Genomic DNA, 19725 nt, shown 5'->3' with positions numbered 1-19725 from the left:
GCAACTTGCTCGCACAACAAAGCTCCTGGCTTCAGCTATCCTGATGCTATAAGGTGGAGAACAAGCAAAGGATATTAACCAAAATCATACAAGTTAGTCCAGGCAAGACTCCTTCTGGTTGCTTAACCCAAATCACAATGGCAAGAGTGAATGCTGCAGGGATGTTCAAGAGGGGAACACAATATCAATTATACAGGGATTCAATGGAGTAGTTGACCTGAGTAAACCTGCACCAACTGTGCCGAGGCCTGTAACTTATAAAGTACATCATTTGGATCTGATTTGCTGAAGGAGACTAGATTGTGAACAAGCATTTTGACAACATCAAGGCTGTGCAGCATGATACAGAAATGGAGCTGGTCGGCATCAGTAAAAGGTGGGACCGTGTTTGCATGATGTTGTATGGAGACCACATGTTGCTTCTTCGAGTTGATGAAACTCTCCAAGTGGATTAATAATCCTGGACCTCATCTAAATCACAATATATCGAAGTCATAGTACCTGAATTACCACATATTTTGGAATCTTTGAGGAGGAAATATGTTTTCAAACTTCCTCGCTTGAACAAGGCTGTGAATCTGTGGAATTCTTTACCATTAGAGGGCTGTCCAGGCAAGGTTATTCAGTTTTATTTAAAGCTTGAATAATAGATTTTTAATCAGTAAAGGAGTCGAGGGTTATATCGAAAAAGCAGGAAACAGAGTTGAGGATTATTAGATTAACCATGATCTCGTTGAATGGCAGAGCAGGATCTGCTCCTTCGTCTTAAGGATGAATTCAGCTTGTGGCCTTGGTTACCTTGGGTCTGTCTGCCTTCTATCTGCTATTCTGTATGTCTTGATAGGGAGTCTGCTCTGAGGTGAGATGGCTCTGCAATGTGACAAGGTTCTGCAATGTGACAACTACAACTGCTTCTACCTCTCACTGAGTCAGCCTCTATGTCCTGTTTGACTGCATAGGCAGCTCCTGAAAAATGAATCTAGATTCCCAGGGGTCTGTGGGACCCAGTTTGAGGGGTACACACAGGCATACATTGCTTTGCATTTGCAGTTGAATTCCCTGAATGTTTGCTAGGAGGAGGACCTTGAGGCAATTATTCCCTCCCTGTCCCAGCATTCTCAGAGGAAGTTGTCTTGCTGCCAGAGCTCTGGCTAAGATTTAGTTCAATTAGAATAGACCAGAAGTGTACCTTATAAAATCCGAAAGAGCTGGAGATGCTGTAAATCTGGAACAAAAACAAAGTTGCTGAGGAAGTGTCACCAGATCCGAAACATTAACTCTGATTTTATTTTCTTCACAGGTGTGCCAGACCTGCTGAGCTTTTCCAGCAACTTTGTTTTTATTCCAGAAACGTACCTTTCCTATCTAGTTATGTATCCTATATCAGATGGTCGTCCAGTCTCCCTAAGTGAACTTATGATTCATGATTTGGACGTGTCCCAGGATTAGCACATTGTAGAGTGAAACCAGTCCGGCATCAAAAGTATTCCCAATGGATCTGCACAAATCAATGAGGTCAACCCCAAAGTAATGCAGTCCAGAATGTAGTCAGCCCACTGTTAGCCCGTCAGTCACTGCGGCCTTTGTTTCTCTTTTACAGGACCGTGACTTCCTTGAAGATGAGCAGTTCTTCCTGGAGACACTAAAGAAAGCTCCATATAACAAAACTTCCCAAACAGTATAAGACCACAGTTTTTAGGGAATTCTAAAACTACTATATAAATACCTTTGTACATCATCAGTATATGTAGCGATTGTATTTTTTTTAATACAGTGTATAAACTTTGCTATTTTTATAATAATCTTTGCAGGAAATAGAGCCAGTTACAGAAGTAAATCATTTTGTATGTGAGCCATCCTCCTGACAATTTCAGTGGTAAATCCTTTCAATTACATCTGCTGGCACAGATACAGCTGATTCTTGGGAAACGTCTAGACACACCAGTAAGAGCATGTGAATGCATCCCACTTACTGTTACTCCAGTCTTGGATGTGTTTTAAACTGATGTACCCATAATTGCAGCTTTCCACACCTAAGGGCTGAAACCCTGCCTCTGTACACATCCACAAATTATAATTGACAATCTTGATTTTCATAAAAAAATGCACTTCTGGGCCAGGATAAAACAGGTACAGAAACAGAAATTGCTGGAGAAACTCAGCAGGTCTGGCAGCATCTGTGGAGAGAAAGCAGAGTTAACATTTCTGGTCCAGTGACCCTTCTTCAGAATGCTGAGTGCTTGTTATTATCCTCACGGAAGATTAGTCTGTGTTCACATCAGAAGAAATTCTTTTTCATCCACCCTTCCCTTGCCATCCTAAAGGGCAGGAAATGTTAGACTCAACCACATTTCTGTTGATAGAGGGTGGTTTTCATTCAAGAAGATCCAGTCTTGTTAACCTTCCTTTGCTTTTCAGGATCTTAAATTTCACTGGGGAAAAAAAAATTAAAATCAGTTATACATAGGTATGTAATTAAGACAGCATGTGTAACATTCAAATGTATTTTTGAAATAAAGACAAAAAAATACTGGAAGTGCAATTCACAGCTGTTGATGGCAAGCTTTGGTTAAAGTTTTGGATGATCCATGTATTAGTGTCAGTTTTTGGAGTGTACAGGACTAGGCTCAGAAGTGATGGCCAGAGCCAAATTCACGTATTTATGATTAGTTGCTTGGTCATATAGAACCTGAATCTTGCTGATAAAGGGAAACATGGCAAATCTTGCATTCAACAGGACAGACACGTGCATGCCTAATTTCAAAGGATTACTTAAGTAATAGTACAGGAGAAAAGAAGTGCTGATTGTTTGGCAAGTCGACTGACTGAGACATTGCCATGGAGAACATAACAGGCTGCCCAAGGTCAAGAAAGGCACAACACTTGAACATATTCCCTAGTTTGCAGACAGAACTCCCCCTGTATGAATGTGTGTCACATTAGGGGTCTGCGAAAGCAGATTTGGATTGATAAATACATACAAAAGCATAGGAAGTAAGAGCAACAGGAGGGCATTTGGCACCTCAAGCCTATCAGCCATTTGAGGGGATCACAGTGGATCTGATTGTGGCCTCTGGCCATTGATTCACTTGTAAGTCAAGAATCTATCTAACTAGCCTTAAAAAAAGAAACAGTGACTTCCACTGCTGTCTGGGAAGAGAATTGAACAGGCTAATACCTCTCAGGTTGGAAAAAAAAACTCAGCAGTCTTAAATGGGAGACCCATTATTAAACTCTGTCTTCATGTTACAGCCTCTGCCACAAGGAGAAACATCCTTTCCCTGTCAAATCCCCTTAGATTTTGTATGTTTCAATACGATCACCTTGCATTCTTCTAAGGTTTAACAGATATAGGACCAACCTGTCCTCAAGACAACCCCCTTATCCCAGGGATTAATTGAGTGAATCTTCATTGAACTGCTAATGGAATATATCCTTTCTTAAATAAAATCAAAGCTGTTTAATCAAACAACAGTAGTAAGAAAATAACAAATAGGAGCAGGAGTGAACTAAGCATTAGAGCCAGATTTGAGAAGCAAAAATATAAAATACTTCTTCACTCAAAGGAGTTGGGTGCAGAAGTACAGCATCTTGAGTCAGCTCCACCATTTAATAAGACTCATAACCCTCAGAAAAATATTTCATCTAATCTATGTTTTAAATGGTCTACCCCTTATTTTAGATTCTCATCTTCTCATTCAGGACCTCTCAGGATCTTTTTCAATTAATTCATTGCTTACTCTTTCAAACTCCAGTGAAGGCAAGTCTAGCCTGAGCAACCTTTCCTAATAAGACAACACTCTCATTCCAGATACGAGTCTAGAAACATACCTTGAACTCTTTCCAACGTATCTGCATTGATGGGAGAAAATTGTGGCTGTAACAGCTGCTTTGTTGAGGTTTTTTTCAGTGTTGGAGCTGATTTCCTTGGAGCAGTTATTGTTACAATTACTGTTTTACAAGCTGTTGCATTGTTCTGGAATTTGAGAAAACATCAAAACAACGGTACGTTAAAACAAGGAGGAGAGCAGGTACCATGTGGAAGGTGAGAAAAGGAGCAGTGAAGCAGTGAAGCTGCACAGCTGTCTGACCAAGCAGTGACCTTTCACAGCCAGCTGCCTGTGCTGTTTAATTACAAGTATCTCTGGAATCTGAGGTTGGTCTAAGAAAAATAAGCAAACAGTGAAATTCACAGCTGACCTTGGACAGACCTCTGGAAATAAGGTCACCAATCCTGTACACAGTCACCACATGTGGTCTGACCCATGCCCTGTATACCTGAGGCATAACCAACCTATTTTTGAATGTAATTCCTTTCGCAATTAATAACGTTCTACTAGCTTTCCTAACGACTGGTTGTAGCTGCAAACGACAATTTGTGATTCATGCACAAGGACACCTACATCCCTCTGCATCTCCAAGCTCTACAATTTGTCACCATTTACATAATGTGTTTATTCTTCCTGCCAAAATGGATAATTTCATATGTTCCCATATTATTCACCACTTGCCAGATCTTTGCCCACTCACTTAACCCCCATCTTTTTGTAGTTGCCTTCCTTTCCTACCTATGTATCATCAGAAAACGTGACAGTGATATCTTCCATTCCTTCATCTAAATAATTTATAAAAATTGTAAACAATTGATGTACCACCACTTGTTACATCTTGCTAACCTGAAAACATCTATTTATGTCTACTTTTTGCTGCATGTCGGCCAACCAATCTTCTATCTGTGCCAATGTACAACCCCCTACACCGGGAATTTTCAGCTTCTGCAATAACCTTTCATGTGGTACCTTATGAAATGCCTTCTGTAAATCTAAGCACAGTACATTCACCAGTTACCCTTTGCCTACTGCATGTATTACCTCCTAAACTCTTAGTAGGTTAGTTTAAGATGATCTCCCTTTCACAAAGCCATGTTGACTCTGGCTGATTAAACTGAACTTATCCAAGTGCCTTGTTATAACTTCTTTAATAATAGCTTCTAACATTTTCCCTTTGACACATTTAAGCTAACTGGTCTGCAGTTTCTCGCTTTCTGTTTTATTCCTTTTTTTGAATAAAGAAGTTACATTTCCCATTTTCCAATTTAATGGGACTGTCCGTGAATCAATGAAATTTTGGAAAATTAAAACTAATGCTTCAATTATCTCACCGACAACTTTTAAGAGTCTAGGATCTAGGACCTATGCACTTGTCAGCCCACAGCTCCAACAATTTACTCAGTACCGCCTTCCTTCCATTTCCTCATTTATTGCTTCTTCTGGGATGTTACTGTTATCTTCTGTAGTAAAAACTTGATGCAAAATACTCTTCAATTCATCTGCCATTTTCTTATATTCCATTATTAATTCATTCGTCTCACTTTATAGGACCAATGCTCACTTTAACTCTTGTTTAAATATTTATAGAAACTCTTAATATGCTTTTTATATTTCTGGCTAGCTTTCTCTCCTCCAGTATTTGTTTCCTTTTTTTGTCATTAACATTTAAAAAAAAAGTTCTGTTTAGCTTTCTGACCTGCCTCTTACTTTGCCCAATGATTTCATTTTAAATTTGATGGTATCTTTAAGCTTTCTAGTTAACCATAGATGGTGGGTCTATCCCTTGGCATTTTTCTTAATCATTAGAATTTTTTTTTCCCTCTATATTCTGAAATATCCTGTTAAAAGGTATGACATTTTATCACTTTCACTAGCTGTGCTTTCATGCCTTCATTACTCCCCTTTATTAATTTTAAGATGTCTCAGACTTACTCCTCTCTCTCTCAAACTTAAGGTAAAATTCAGTCATGTTAGGGTCGTTGCTGCCTAGGGGCACCTTCTTTATTAGATCATTAATTAATCCTATCCTATTTAGTAAAGCCTACTCTCTGGTCAGTTCCAGAACATGCTGTTGTATCTCAAAAACATTAAAACATTAGTCATCTAGATTACCTTTACCCATCTGACCTTTCCAGTCAACATGTAGATTAAAATCTTCCATTATTATTGCTGCATCTTTCTGACAAGCTCGTATTATTTCTTCCTTTATGCTCCATCCTACCATATGGTTGCTGTTTGGGAGCCTATACACCACTCCAACAAGTGACACGTCTTTATGATTTCTCATTTCTACCCAAACTGTTTCCATACTTGGTTCCTGAACTTAGGTCATCCCTCTTTGTTGTGCTAATACCATCATTAATAACGGAGCCACCCCTCCACATTTTCCTAGCTTCCTGTCCTTCCTAAATGTTCTGTACCCTCCAAGATTCAGGTCCCAATCCATATCACTCTGCAGTCATGCCTTTGTAATAGCTACCAGATCATTACTTATTTCTATCTTGCTCTCATTTCACCTGTTTTAATTTGAATCCTACATACAAAAATACATCCTTTAGTTTTATCCTTTTTATTTTGTAATTTCTACATTTATTTGTTGGTTCACTATTAGATTAGTACTCTCTATCCCTTCATGTCAGTCTATTTTATCATATCCCAGATTAATATCTTTCTCTTCGGCCTTGCCTATCCTGTTTCATTTATAAGATGTTCCAAAATTTGATCCCTTGCCACAATTATTTAGTTTAAAATCCAGTCTACTTCCCTAGGTAGCCAAGAACACCAGGCTCAGAGTTCAGCATGGAGACCTTTCCATTAGTACAAACTCCACTTTACCAGAGCTGGTGTCTGTACCAAACACAAGAGACCCACTTCTCCTTCACTCATTTTTGAGCCACGCATTCATTTCTTCAATCTGAATTGCACACAACCTCAGGCAATAATGTAGAAATTATGACCTTTAATTTTTTGCTTTAATGCAGAACCTCCTTTTGTACTGCTATGTTGGTTGTATCGACATGGACCATGACAACTGGGTTCCTCTCCCTCCCACTTCAAGTTACTCTCCAGCCCAACGCAGATGTCTCACACCTTCACAATACACAGACAACAGAGTAATCTGGACTTTGATGCACAGAATGGTCAATTATCCCTCACTACCACCATATTCTTTCTTACACACCCCTCCTGCCCGACATTTACCACAGTGCCATGGTCTGTTAGTTTATCTACCTTGCAACTCCCATGCTTATCAAGACAAACTGAAAGAAACTCAAAACTGTTGGGACAATTGCAAAGGTTGAGGCTCCTGCCCTCTCGGTCCCCTTTAATGGCTCTTTCAGTGCTGTAACTACAAATGATTATATAAATTCTGTGACTATTTACCTGCCTCCCTCACAAAGTTTAGAACTCTCCTAGTCACTGAAGCCAGATTAATTGTTAATTTGAAATGGAGATCAATAGATTGTCAGCACACACAGGAAAGGTATGAGGCAAAGGAGAGTGTGCAGACCTGCATCACTGTCAGTTACAATCTCATTGAATGGCACAGTGTAGGCGGATCTCAACAAAAATGTCCACTACCATCATATACGATCATGTGAAGCAGGCCATGAGGGAAACCTATTAGCTTTTAGTTTCATTAATTTCTTCAACACATTTTATTTATTAATATTTCATATAAGATCCTCACTCTTATAAAACTTTTGATTCCCCACTGTTTTTTTCTTTTAAACAATTCTACTGTTCTGAATGGAATACAGATAATTTGATTGTAAAATAGTATTTACATTTTCACTTTTATGAAGTCATACCTTTTAATCTAATTTGCTCACTGATTTGGCCCAATCACCCCATGTACCTATGTGACTGTCTTTAAGTGTAATGCTGATTTCAGATCAATGTACATTACCCCTTTTAAAAAAAAACTATGAGTTGTAGTTCCTCAAGCTGCAGACCCTTTCATATAGTTGTCTTGGATTGCAGTGTTCTCCAGATGCCCCCATGGGTAGGCTGCGACTTTCTTCACCGGAGCGTGGGAGGTTGCAAGGCGACCCTAAAGAAGTTTATAATATAAATGAGGGGTATAGGCAGGGTTAATGGTAGGTGTCTTTTCCCTAGGATGGGCGATTTTAAGATTAGGGGCACACTTTTAAGGTGAGAGGAGAGAAATTTTAAAAAGACAGGAGGGGCAAATATTTTACATGGAGTGTGGTTCACATGTGGAATGAGAGACAACAAGGTGCAGGGCTGGACGAACACAGCAGGCCAAGCAGCATCATAGGAGCAGAAAGGCTGACGTTTCGGGCCTAGACCCTTCATCAGAAAAGGGGGTTCTGAAATAAATAGGGAGAGAGTGGGAGGCGGATAGAAGATGGATAGAGGAGAGGATAGGTGGAGAGGAAACAAACAGGTCAAAGAGGCGGGGATGGAGCCAGTAAAGGTGAGTGTAGGTGGGGAGTTAGGGAGGGGATAGGTCAGTCCAGGGAGGACGGACAGGTCAAGGGGGCGGGATGAGGTTAGTCAGTAGGAGATGGGGGTGTGGCTTGAGGTGGGAGGAGGGGATAGGTGGGAGGAAGAACAGGTTAGGGAGGCGGGGACGAGCTGGACTGGTTTTGGGATGCGGTAGCGGGAGGGGAGATTTTGAAGCTTGTGAAATCCACATTGATATCATTGGGCTGCGATAGGGTTTCTGAGGAAGTGGTGGCAGTAGGTACAATTTCAAAGTTTAAAAGACACTTTGAAAAGTACATGAATAGGAAAGGATTGGAGGGATATGGGCCAGGAGAAATCAGGTGGGACTAGTCTAGTTTAGGATTACATTCGGCATGTCCTGGTTGAACCAAAGAGTCTGTTTCCGAGCTGAATGACTATGGAGCAGCTGGTACATCACCACCACCAGTAACATCCCTATCTAACCTTGTTTTATTTTGTTAATTAGTATCTATATAATCATAATGGTTACAGCACAGAAGAGTCACAGTTTTTACAGCATGGAAAGAGACTGTTTGGCCCAACGTATCCATGCTGGTCATCAAACATCCATCTGTTTGAATCCCATTTGCCAGCACTTGGCCTGAAATCATGTATCTTATGGTGCTGCTTGTGCTCATCTAAATAGTTCTTAAATGTCAAGGGTCTACCACCTCCTTAGGTAGTGAACTCTAAGATACCCACAAGTGATTTTTTTATTCCTCAAATGACCTCTAAACTTGCTGCTCCTTACCTTAACACTGTACCGTCCTGGTTCCTGATGCCTGTACTAAGGGGAAATGTTTCTCCTTATCCACCCTAACTATGGACCTCTAAACTTTGTACACCTCAATCAGATTTGTTCTCACCCTACCCTGCTCAAAGGAAAACAACCTAAGCGCCTCTTCACAGCTGAATCACTCCAGTCCAGCAACATCCTGGTAAATCTTTTCTCGTTCATGCAGTCACATCCTTCCCATAGTGTGGTGACCAGGAATGCACATAAGAGGCCATTGTGACTGTGCTGGCCTTCTGAAAGAGCAGTTCACTTAGTGTCATTAACCCTATTCTTTCCCCATAGCTCTGCGCTGTTTTCATTTTTGGGTACCAGCTCATCTAAATCCCTTTTGTATGCCTTGATTGAACCTGCCTCCCTACACTTCCAGCCAGGGCATCATAACAGATTAGATTTTTATTCCAGATTTATAACTGAACTTAAATTGTCCAACAGCTGTTTGGGATTTGAACTCACAGTACCTGTCATTTGTCCAGTTTCTGGATTTCTGTCAATGATATGATCATTCTACTATCTTAGCCATGTACGAATTAGTCTTTTTCTCGTCTGAATGCATTGACTTTGCAATACTTGGAGTTAAGTGAAATTGTGAGTAAGGTATTAGAATGAGATTTTATTGTCATGTGTACTCAAGTATTGGAATACAGGTGTACAAAAGTCACCATTCTCCAGCGCTAGTGAGATAGTAGGAACTGCCGATGCTGGAGAATCTGAGATAACAAGGTGTAGAGCTGGATGAACACAGCAGGCCAAGCAGCATCAGAGGAGCAGGAAAGCTGATGTTTCGGGTCTAGACCCTTCTAGCGCTATCGTGGTTACAGAAACCATAATACAGAAAACAACAGCAGGAATAAAAGAAACAGAGCCAAAAGGAAAGGAAAACATCGAGGCCTAAAAGAAATTATTCTGTGGGATTTTTTAAACAACTCACTTACTTTGCCAATACCTCCTTACCCTTCTGGTACTAAATTTCCCAACTTTAAAGCTCTTGTTTAGAATGTAATCATAAAGCATGGAAACAGACCCTTCGGCCCAACTAGTCCATGCCTGTGAAACTCAGCAGGTCTGGCAGCATCTAGGGGGAAGAGAAACAGAATTAATGTTTCAGGTCCAGGACCAGCCTTCAGAACTCGTTAACTGTTTCTCTCCCCACAGATGCTGCCAGACCTGCTGAGTTTCTCCAGCACTTTCTGCTTTTGTTTCAGATTTCCAGCATTAGCAGCTCTTTCAGCCCATTTAACCAAACTGTATTTCCATTGATTTTATAAACTTAACGGGACTGGGCCCTTATCTCACTGAGTCTTCGGGAGGTTTGGTCTTACTTTCCAACTACACTCATCACTGAGCCCCAGTCTCAGTAAATGACGGTAAACATAAATTGATCTTAATGCTGCACACCAGCAACACCACCATCCGCAACTCCCCCGAGGCTGACGGGATACTGGCAGACTACCTTGAGAAGGCTGATCTCCAGGGGCCGACGGGATACTAAATTAAAAAAAACACGAAATAACTGTGGATGCTGTAAATGAGGAACGGAAGTTGCTGGAAAAACTCAGCAGGTCTGACGGCGTCCGTGAAGAAAAAACATCAGAGCTAACGTTTCGGGTCCTGTGACCCTTCCTCAGAAGGGCTGACGGGATACTGGTAGACTGCCATGGGAGGTCCGATATCGAGGGGCTGACGGGATGCTGAAGAAAGGTCACCGGACCCGAAACGTTAATTCTGAATTTTTTCTTCACAGATGCTGGTAGATCTGCTGAGCTTTTCCACCAACTTCTGTTTTTGTTGCTGACATGATTCTGGCAGATTGCCGAGGTTGTCCGATATCCAGGGGCTGACGGGATACTGGCAGACTGGCGTGAGGGTGCCGATGGCTGATGGGATACTTGCGGACTAGGACTGCGAAAGATGGCGGTGTTGGTGAAGATGGGGGCTGGCTCGTTGTGTGGTTTGGTGCGGAGCCTGAAGGTCATGGAGCCGGTCAGGACGGTGACGGGCACCGGTGAGTGAGCGGCGGTGGGACACTGTGGGGCTGCAATATCCTCCTAAACTGAGATAGAGAAAACTCAGAGCTGGTCAGTTGGCTTCTCCATGGGAACCCTTTGAGTGCAGTTCTATCGCTCCCGGGCACCGAGTCCAGTCTGATTAGCCAGGGATGTGCAGAACCTCATCTTCCCCTGTCTGCAAAGCTAAGTAACCCGAAGAAGGTGATAGAGATAGAGACAAACACAGGGCAGTACTTCAGCTGCAGTTATGTAATTGAGAATTAGATGCAGTGGGAATGTTGATCACCATAGATTTTTCTTCTCAGTTATTCTACAAGCTATGCTTTTTGTTATCTCCCCATAACCTCCCTGCAGCCTTCATTCAGTGTGCCTATGCCATCCCTATTCTGTGAATCCCTGTGGAACAGACCACACGCAGGTCTAATCCTAGCTGTCCCACCAGCATCTCCTGCATAGGATGATAGCCTGATGCCATCAAAATGTTCAACTCCAGCTCCCACCTCTTCCTGCTTATCTTAAGCAAAGAAGTGGGTTAGCTGTTATGTAGCACCTGTGCTTTACTGGACAATTATCAAAGAAAACTTAATATTGGGAGATATTGGTTTGGTCAGAGTTGTAAGTTTCAAAGAAAAAGTTCAAGGAGGTGGGAGGCAGAAGCCCTCCAAGGTTTAGAGGTGAAGATTTAGCTGTTGATGTTGGCATGAGAAAATATGGGAAATCATGAATTGTTTTGAACACCAGGATGAAAATTGTAACATCAAAGTGTTGCCTGACCATGACCAAACATAGATTAATGGATGAGTTACTATATGGGAGAGAAGGTTTGAATGAACAAGTTTACAGACAGTGCATATGTAAGTTTGGCCAAGGCAGTATTGAACAGTCGCATTTCAGCAGCAAGTGAACTTAGGCAGTGACAGCCCCCGAAGGTCTTCAAGCCGCATGCAACTTTTTTGCTGGTCCTAAGTATGCAGGTTGTTGCGCTGCTTGTCACTGAGTATATTTCTCTTCTAAATAAAAACCAAAATCAAGAACAAAAACAAAGTTGCTTGAAAAGCTCAGCAGGTCTGGCAGCATCTGTGAAGGAGAAAACAGAGTTTCGGGTCCAGTGACCCTTCCTCATAACATATATTTCTCTTCTAGCTGTGCTTTGTAAACGTGCGGCTCCACTGGGGCCAATGCCCAACGAAGACATTGATGTGACAAACCTGGAGTCTCTGGAAAAGTACCGTAGCTATGCCCGATATCTGCAGCTAGCAGAGGAAAAGAGCTGGCAGCCAACCTGGTGGAAGACTTATAAGCAATACACACAAGAGCCTGGTAAGTTCCAATTGACACGTGTATCAAACCAAGACATTTTACAACTGTTTAGAAGTGAACGTATGACAGTGTATTTCTGAAACTTCACATTTTGTCTCCTGGGACATTGAATTATATCTAAATGAAGCCAGTGAAATTTATGTCTTTTTGATAGGTTTGGGTTTTTAATAAGGTGACTTTGGCACTTTTCTACTCATTGAAACAAAATCGCCTAAATTGACTGCTTCACTAGCAGTCTCACTCTGAAATAGAAGTGACCAATGAATGCTGTGGGTTCATCAGTGCAGAAAAATGCCTGAGATTGCAAGAACATGTTGGGAGCTGGGAATTCTGTGGTGAGTAATTCACCTGTCTCCCCAAAGCCAGCTGGCCAAGTCACAAGCCCATCAAAGGCATGTCATGGAATACTCTAAACTCGCCTGGACAACTTTGAATGTGATTGTTGATTGACTGATGTGGCAGTAAATGACTGCTGTGTGTTTGTCTTGTTTATTGTGGACAGGACATAGCTCAACAGTTTTCTACAGTGTTGAAGTTGTACTGGAAAGCTTTGCTTTTTAAAAATTATTTCAATGCAATGCGAATCCTAATCATTGTTCTTGAACTGCTGCAATCCAAGTAGTGTGGATACAACCACGACGCTTTTCGGAAGGAAGTTCCATGATTTTTACTCGGTGTCAGTGAAAAAACGGCAATATGTGTTAAAATCAGGATCGTGTATGTTTTGGAGGGGGACTTGTGAGTAATATGTTCCTAGGTGTCTGCCTCCTTTGCCTTCTAGATGGTCACTGTTTTGGGTAGTGTTGTCTAAAGAGGCTTGGTGAGATGTTGCAGTGCATCTTGTAGGTGATACACGTACAACAACATGCATCAACAGTGCAGGAGGTGAATTTTAAAGATTTCACATGGGTGCCAGTCAACGAGGCTGCTTTGTTATGAATTGCTTCAAGTGTGGTGGATATTATTGGAACTGCAGTCAGTCAGACAAGTGGAAAGTATTCCATAACACTCCTGACCTATACCTTTGAGAAGCTGGGAGGTGAACTACTCGCCTCATAATTCCTAGTTTCTCACCTGCTCTTGTAGTTACTGTTTTAAATGGCTGGTACATTTCAGAATTTGGTCAGTGGTAGCCCAGATGTTGATGGGGTTGGGGGGATTCAACTGTGGCGATGCCACTGAATGGCAATGGTTGTATCCTTTCTTGTTGGAGATAAGACCAAAAGACCATCAGACATATGAGCAGAATTAGGTTATTCAGCCCATCGAGTCTACTCCACCATTTGATCATGGCTGATATGTTTCTCAACCCCATTCTCCTGCTCTCTCCGTATCCCTTGATCCCCTTACTAATCAAGAACCTATCCATCTCTGTCTTAAATACAATCAGTGACTTGGCCTCCACAGCCCTCTGCGGCAATGAGTTCCACAGCTTAACCACTCTCTGGCTGAAGAAATTCCTCGTCATCTCGGCTCTAAAGGCTCAACCTTCATTCTAAGGCTGTGCCCTTGGGTCCTAGTCCCTCCTACTGGTGGAAATATCGTCTCTCTGTCCATTGTATCCAGGCTTCTCAGTATTCTGTAAGTTTCAATCAGATCTTCCTCCATCTTCCTAAACTCCATTCAGTACAGACCCAGAGTCCTCAACTGCTCTTCGTATAACAAGCTGTTCATCTCCAGGATCATTCTTGAGAACCTTGTCTGGATCCCCTCCAGCGCCAGCACATCCTTTGTTAGATACATGGCCCAAAACTGCCCTCAATATTCCAAATGTGGTCTGACCAGAGTCTTATACAGACTCATCAGTACATCTCTAGTCCTGTGTTCCAACCCCTTCAAATTGAATACTCACATTGCATTTACCTCCCTAAGTGCCAACTGAACCTGGACACTAATCTTAAGAGAATCCTGAACTAGGACTCTTGAGTCGGATTTCTAAAGCCCTTCCCTGTTTACAAACAGGGAAGTGAATAACCTCATAGTTTCGCGTTTTGTATGCCATCTGCCACTTCTCTGCTCCTAGCCTGTCCAAGTCCTCCTGCATCCTCCCCACTTCCACAACACTACCTGACCCTCCACCTATCTTTGTGTCGTCTGTAAGTTTAGCAACAATCGCTTCAGTTCCTTTGTCCAGATCATTAATGTATAATGTAGATAGTTATGTTCCCAGCATGGACCACTGGTCAAGTACACCACGGGCTCTTATTTTATTTAGCAGCCTCCTGTGCAGCACCTTGCCAAAGGCCTTCTGGAAATCCAAAGAGATTACGTTCACAGGCTCTCCTTTGTCTAACATGCTCATTACTTCCTCAGAGAATTTTAACATTTTTCAGGCATGACCTTCACTTGACAAAGCCATACTGACTCAGCCCTATTTTTACCATGCAATTCCAAGTATTCCTTAATAATGGACTCTAAAAGCTTGTTAATGACTGAGGTCAGTCTAACTGGCCTGTAATTTCCTGTCTTCTGCTTCCCTTTTTAAATAGGGGTGTTACATTAACCATTTTACAGTCCTCTGGGAGCCTCCCCTCTGGACCATCTCTGGGATTCCTGAAAGATCACCACTAATGCCTGTACAATCTCCTTAGCTGTCTCCGTCAGAAATCTGGGGTGTAGTCCATCAGGTCCAGGTGATTTATCCGCCTTTGGATCTTTCAGCATCCCCAGCACCTTCTCCTTAGTGATGGCCAGTACGCTCACCTCTGTCCCCTGACTCTCTTGAAGTTCTAGTATGCTGCTGATATCTTCCACCATGAAATCTGATGCAGAGTACCTGTTCAGTTCCTCCGCCATTTCTTTGTTCCCCATTACTACTTCTCCAGCCTCACTTTCCAGCTGTCCAGTGTCCACTCTTGCTCTGTCTTTATTTTTGGATACTTAAAAAAAATTCTAGCAATCTTCTTTTATATTACTACCTATCTCACTCTCATATTTGATCTTCTCCACACCCCCCACCCACCATCGCCTTTTTTTTATAGTTATCCTCTGTTCGTTTTTAAAGTCTTCACAATCCTCTGGTTTCCTACTAATCTTCAGCACATTGAATGCATTTTCTTTTGGTTATGTCCCTGACTTCCCTTGTAGCCATGGTTGCCTTGTCATCCCCTTGATATGTTTATTCTTCCTTGGGATGAATTTCTGCTGTGCCTCCCAAATTACTCCCAGAAATGCCTGATATGGTTGCTTCATCAACTTCCCTGTTAGGCTTCCTTTCCAATCAACTCTGACTGGTTCTTTCCTCATGTCTTTGTAGTAACCTTTACTCAACTGTAATACTGTTACATCTGATTCCAACTTCTCCCTCTCAAACTGCAGGGTGAATTCTGTCATATTATCAATGTCACCTTGGGGTTCCTTCAGCTTAAGCTTCCTAATCAAATCTGCCTCATTATACAACACCAAATCTAGAATTGCCTGTTCCTGAGTGAGCTATACCACAAGCTGCCCCAAAAAAATCTCATAGACATTCCGCAAATTCCTTTTCTTGACATACAAATTTCCTTCCCTAAACGAGATTTTTTTGAATCAGATGGGGTGTTAGAACAATTCAGTGGTTTGAAGGTCATCATAACTGAGATTGGACTTTTATTCCAGATTTATTTAATTAGCGGAATTTGAATTGTCCAACTGCCATGTGGAATTTGAACCCATGTTCCCCCTCATTTGTCCAATGCCTGGGTTTCTGTCAATGACAACCATTCTGCTATCTTAGCCATGTATGAAATAGTCTTTTCTCATCTGAATGCATTCACTTTGCGATACTTGGAGTTAAGTGAAATTGTAAGTTATTGTGTGGGATTTGCTTTTATCTTGGGATATTTTACATGGAAAATTTAATGTGGGTATTTTTCTTTGAACTATTTTTGTAGTTGTTACTTTCAACTTCTCTATAACTATTGGGCAAATTGCTAAATATTTTAGTTTATGTAGTCTGAAATGTGATGGCTCCTCTCAGTATTTTCCATTGAATTCTTTTCAGCTTCGGAGAAAATTGACATTGGTCTCCCTCATTTTAGAGAATCTCGGAAGAAGCAACTGAGGGAGCGCAGGCGCGTCACCAGGGAAAACCACAAAAACTCTGATCTTGAAAGTCAAGCACGACATAGGACATGTACGTCAGGTTTGACATGCAGATGGCTGAGAAGGAACTAGCAAGCGAGCCTAGGCTGCATGCGGTCCCAAGATAATTTTGTAACCCTTTTACCTTTTGGTTTGTTGCTGGCTTCGATTCGGTGTTTTGTTTTTACCCTGAGTTGCAACCATTACTGCTGGGCACATGCATGTGGCTCAGACCTTGACTACTACTTCAGTACAGACTAAATTTGGAGCTCAGAGAATGGTCATGACTCTGGTCCTCTCCAAACACTATTTTCTTGTGTCCCTCACAAAGTAAATAATTCTACAAGCAAACTCAAGTTAATCTGGGGGCTCATGCACTCTGGGTGAGCAACAAACCCATCAATATATATAATTAAATGTAACAGTAATCCTGAATCTCTCTAACAGGCAGAGAGATACTGAATGACCTCAGATAAATGCCATGATTTGTTTCTAAAAACAAAAAGACAGAAGTATAAACCATTAAAGCAACAAGCACTATTGGACCTAACATAGGTCACTTAATCCTTGAGTCTGTTCCACTTTTCAACAAGATCATGGCTGATCTGATTGTAGTCTCAACTTCACTTTCCAACCTATCTCCAGTATCTTTGACTCCGTTTTTAGTGAAGAATCTGTCGTCTTCTGCCTTAAACATATTCAATGACCCAGCTGCTGCTGCCTCCCCATAGAAAGGAGATCTAAAGGCTCCCAACCCCTGAGAGAAAAAAATTCCCCTAATTTTCATCTTAATTAAGAGACCTCTTATTTTAAAACTGTGTTCTCTAGCTTTATTCTCTTCCACAAGAGAAAATAGCCTTTAAACAAACACCTTCCCAAGTCGCCTTAAGACTGTGTTTCACATCTCGATTTTTTTGATCTCAATCTAAGTTCAGTGTACCCAGTGGTTTTCCCTTCATGCACCTTGCTTGTTTTTCCTTAAAGAGCTCCAGTAGTTTGGTCAAACGTGATTTTGCCTTCACAAAACCATGTAGACTCCTGGTAGCATTGCAAATTGCTCAGGGTCCTTCTAAAACCCCCTTGATAATAGGTTTAAACATTTTGCCTCTGACGGATGTTAGGTTCACTTTCCACTGTTAAAGCAACTTGGGGATCATTGTGGACAATAGACGCAATCTCCACACACACACACACACACACACACACACACACACACACACACACCCCCCAACTTTCCAATGCTGTCCTCAAATCTGACCACCCTTTCCCTCTGCACCTGAACTGAGATTGAAACCTAATTTTCAATTACCTCTGCTTTTCAGCTTGTCTACCAGACCAAGCAGCGACATAACATTAAAATTGTTGAATTAAGTACAATGGAATAAGCCATGATCAGTAAATTATTAAGTGATCAAGGATTTGGTCAGGAGACTGGGAGACTGGTTAACAGGTTTGTCTGTGGAGTTGGTTATTAATATACTCCGTACAGTTACTTGTCTCTCTGCTGCCCTCTACCTTGCATTGATAGACCTACCCTTTGCCCAATATTGAATCGATACCTCTTGGGTTTCTCTCCTATCTCCCCTCATGAGTTCACCTCCCTGAAACCGAACTCGTGCTGACTTGGCTCAATTCCCACTGACCATCCAACTTCCCTTCCCAGCCCCAATGCCAAATGGCATTGTTCATGTTACGTATCCTCAGGTCCTGTCTCACTGCCTTTCAAAACTATAAGTACCTTTCTTTTGTCATTGCAGATTTCCATGCTGTGACCAATTCTCCCCATCCCTCCATTCCTCTCTGAGTTCTTTGCACATGTTCTTGTCCACATGAGTACGGTTATGGAGTTGTGCTGGGCACCTGTATAAATTCACAACTGAGCTAAGAATTGAATCCTTTCAGAGAAGGGGAAAGCTAAAGCAAAACAACATGCCTGTTTACTAAGCAAATGGATGCAGAAGCTGTAAATGTAAAATTGTCAGAATGGAAACGGGCTTGTTTGAATGGTCTCTTTTCCTCACAGTGTCAGTTCCGCTGGATGAGGTGAAAGCTGAATGGGAGATAACAAATGGGCCTTTCCATTTGCGGAAAATCAGTGAACACTATGCTGTTTACAGAGACCTGTTCAATGGAGCAACTTTCCTTCCCCGTGTGATGCTGCGTATTCAGTATGACTGTGAGGATGACATTGTGCCAGTGTATCACGGGAATGTGGTCACCCCCACAGAGGTACGAAGGAGCAAATCTGTGTATTTAATAATCTACACATATGTAATACACAACTTCAAAGCAGCAAAGTAACATAAAATTGTGGAACCTACAAAATGGATTAAGCAACGATCAGTAAATTATGAAGTGATTAAGGATTTGGTCAGACCCAGATATAGAGAGACTGGCCGATGTGTTTGTGTGTGGATTGGCTTATTAATACAGGCCCTGCAGTCACTTGTCTTTCTGCTGCCCTCTACCTTGCAATGGTAGACCAGTCCATCCATGTCCAAATATTCTGGCACAAGAAATTCTGAAAAACTAACAATAACCATGATTTAATTGTGAATCATTCTCCCTGTATGCTGCTGACCATACTGTCTCTGTCTCACTTCCCTTTGTTAATAACAATTTAACAGTGTGCACGCAATAGTCTTTTCATGATTGGATGATGTGCCTTAGTGCAGATTGTTTTCCAATTACAATTCACTTTGTCTTTCTTTCTCATTTCCAGGCTTTAAATTCTCCAAAAGTGTCTTTTGAAGCAGAAGAGGGGTCCCTTTGGACACTGCTGCTCACCAATCCAGGTCTGTAGTATCTTCCGTCAAGATTTTAAGAGGCTGTATGATTATAGAGCCGTTACTTGGATGTAAGGGAAAATTGTAATAGTGGAATGATTTTCAATTAAAGTGTGCCCCCTTTTTTTAAACATGTCTCCATCGACTGTTAGCTGCTCCACTGGTAGTGCTATTGGGCAGTGTTGTCAAACAGCTTTAGAATAAAAAGCAGGAACTGCAACTTTCTCCTACCCTAAGAACTGTACCAGAGCTATAGGGCCTTGGCAATCATGGCCCTTGCAGACTGTGAAGGTCTCCAAAAATATCCACCAGTGTTACGCAGAGACCTGTCTGCACCATCACTATACCCTTGTGTTACACAGTAATAGACCTGTCTGCATCAGTACTATACCCCAGTGTTACACCGACAGACCTTTCTGCACCAGCACCATACCCCAGTGTTACACAGCGAG

General features: G+C 41.7%; 2 protein-coding genes and 1 long non-coding RNA gene across 7 annotated transcripts in view; 2 read left to right on the top strand and 1 right to left on the bottom strand.

Moving 5' to 3' along the window:
• Positions 1 to 1753, top strand: part of LOC109934358 (fas-binding factor 1 homolog) — an 87295-nt gene extending 85542 nt beyond the window's left edge. For all 5 annotated transcript variants that reach the window (XM_048610762.1, XM_048610761.1, XM_020533164.2 and 2 more), the window contains one exon: positions 1601 to 1753. In XM_048610762.1, coding sequence (XP_048466719.1) covers positions 1601 to 1684 — 84 coding nt within the window. In that variant the 3' untranslated portion in view covers positions 1685 to 1753. The remainder of the gene's footprint in view (positions 1 to 1600) is intronic.
• On the bottom strand, positions 1743 to 10727 carry LOC125485849. The gene is made up of 3 exons (XR_007264553.1): positions 10550 to 10727; positions 3832 to 3976; positions 1743 to 2432 (listed from the first exon to the last, which is right to left on the bottom strand). It is a non-coding gene; the product is annotated as an uncharacterized LOC125485849 (long non-coding RNA).
• Positions 10657 to 19725, top strand: part of mrpl38 (mitochondrial ribosomal protein L38) — a 16137-nt gene continuing 7068 nt past the window's right edge. Inside the window, exons 1-5 of the mRNA XM_020533157.2 lie at positions 10657 to 11101; positions 12249 to 12425; positions 16408 to 16539; positions 18511 to 18716; positions 19210 to 19282. Coding sequence (XP_020388746.2) covers positions 11008 to 11101; positions 12249 to 12425; positions 16408 to 16539; positions 18511 to 18716; positions 19210 to 19282 — 682 coding nt within the window. The 5' untranslated portion in view covers positions 10657 to 11007. The remainder of the gene's footprint in view (positions 11102 to 12248; positions 12426 to 16407; positions 16540 to 18510; positions 18717 to 19209; positions 19283 to 19725) is intronic.

This window comes from Rhincodon typus, chromosome 23, assembly GCF_021869965.1.
Source record: "Rhincodon typus isolate 14 chromosome 23, sRhiTyp1.1, whole genome shotgun sequence".
Taxonomy (NCBI): Eukaryota; Metazoa; Chordata; class Chondrichthyes; order Orectolobiformes; family Rhincodontidae; genus Rhincodon; species Rhincodon typus.
This window is presented reverse-complemented; position numbering and strand designations above follow the sequence as displayed.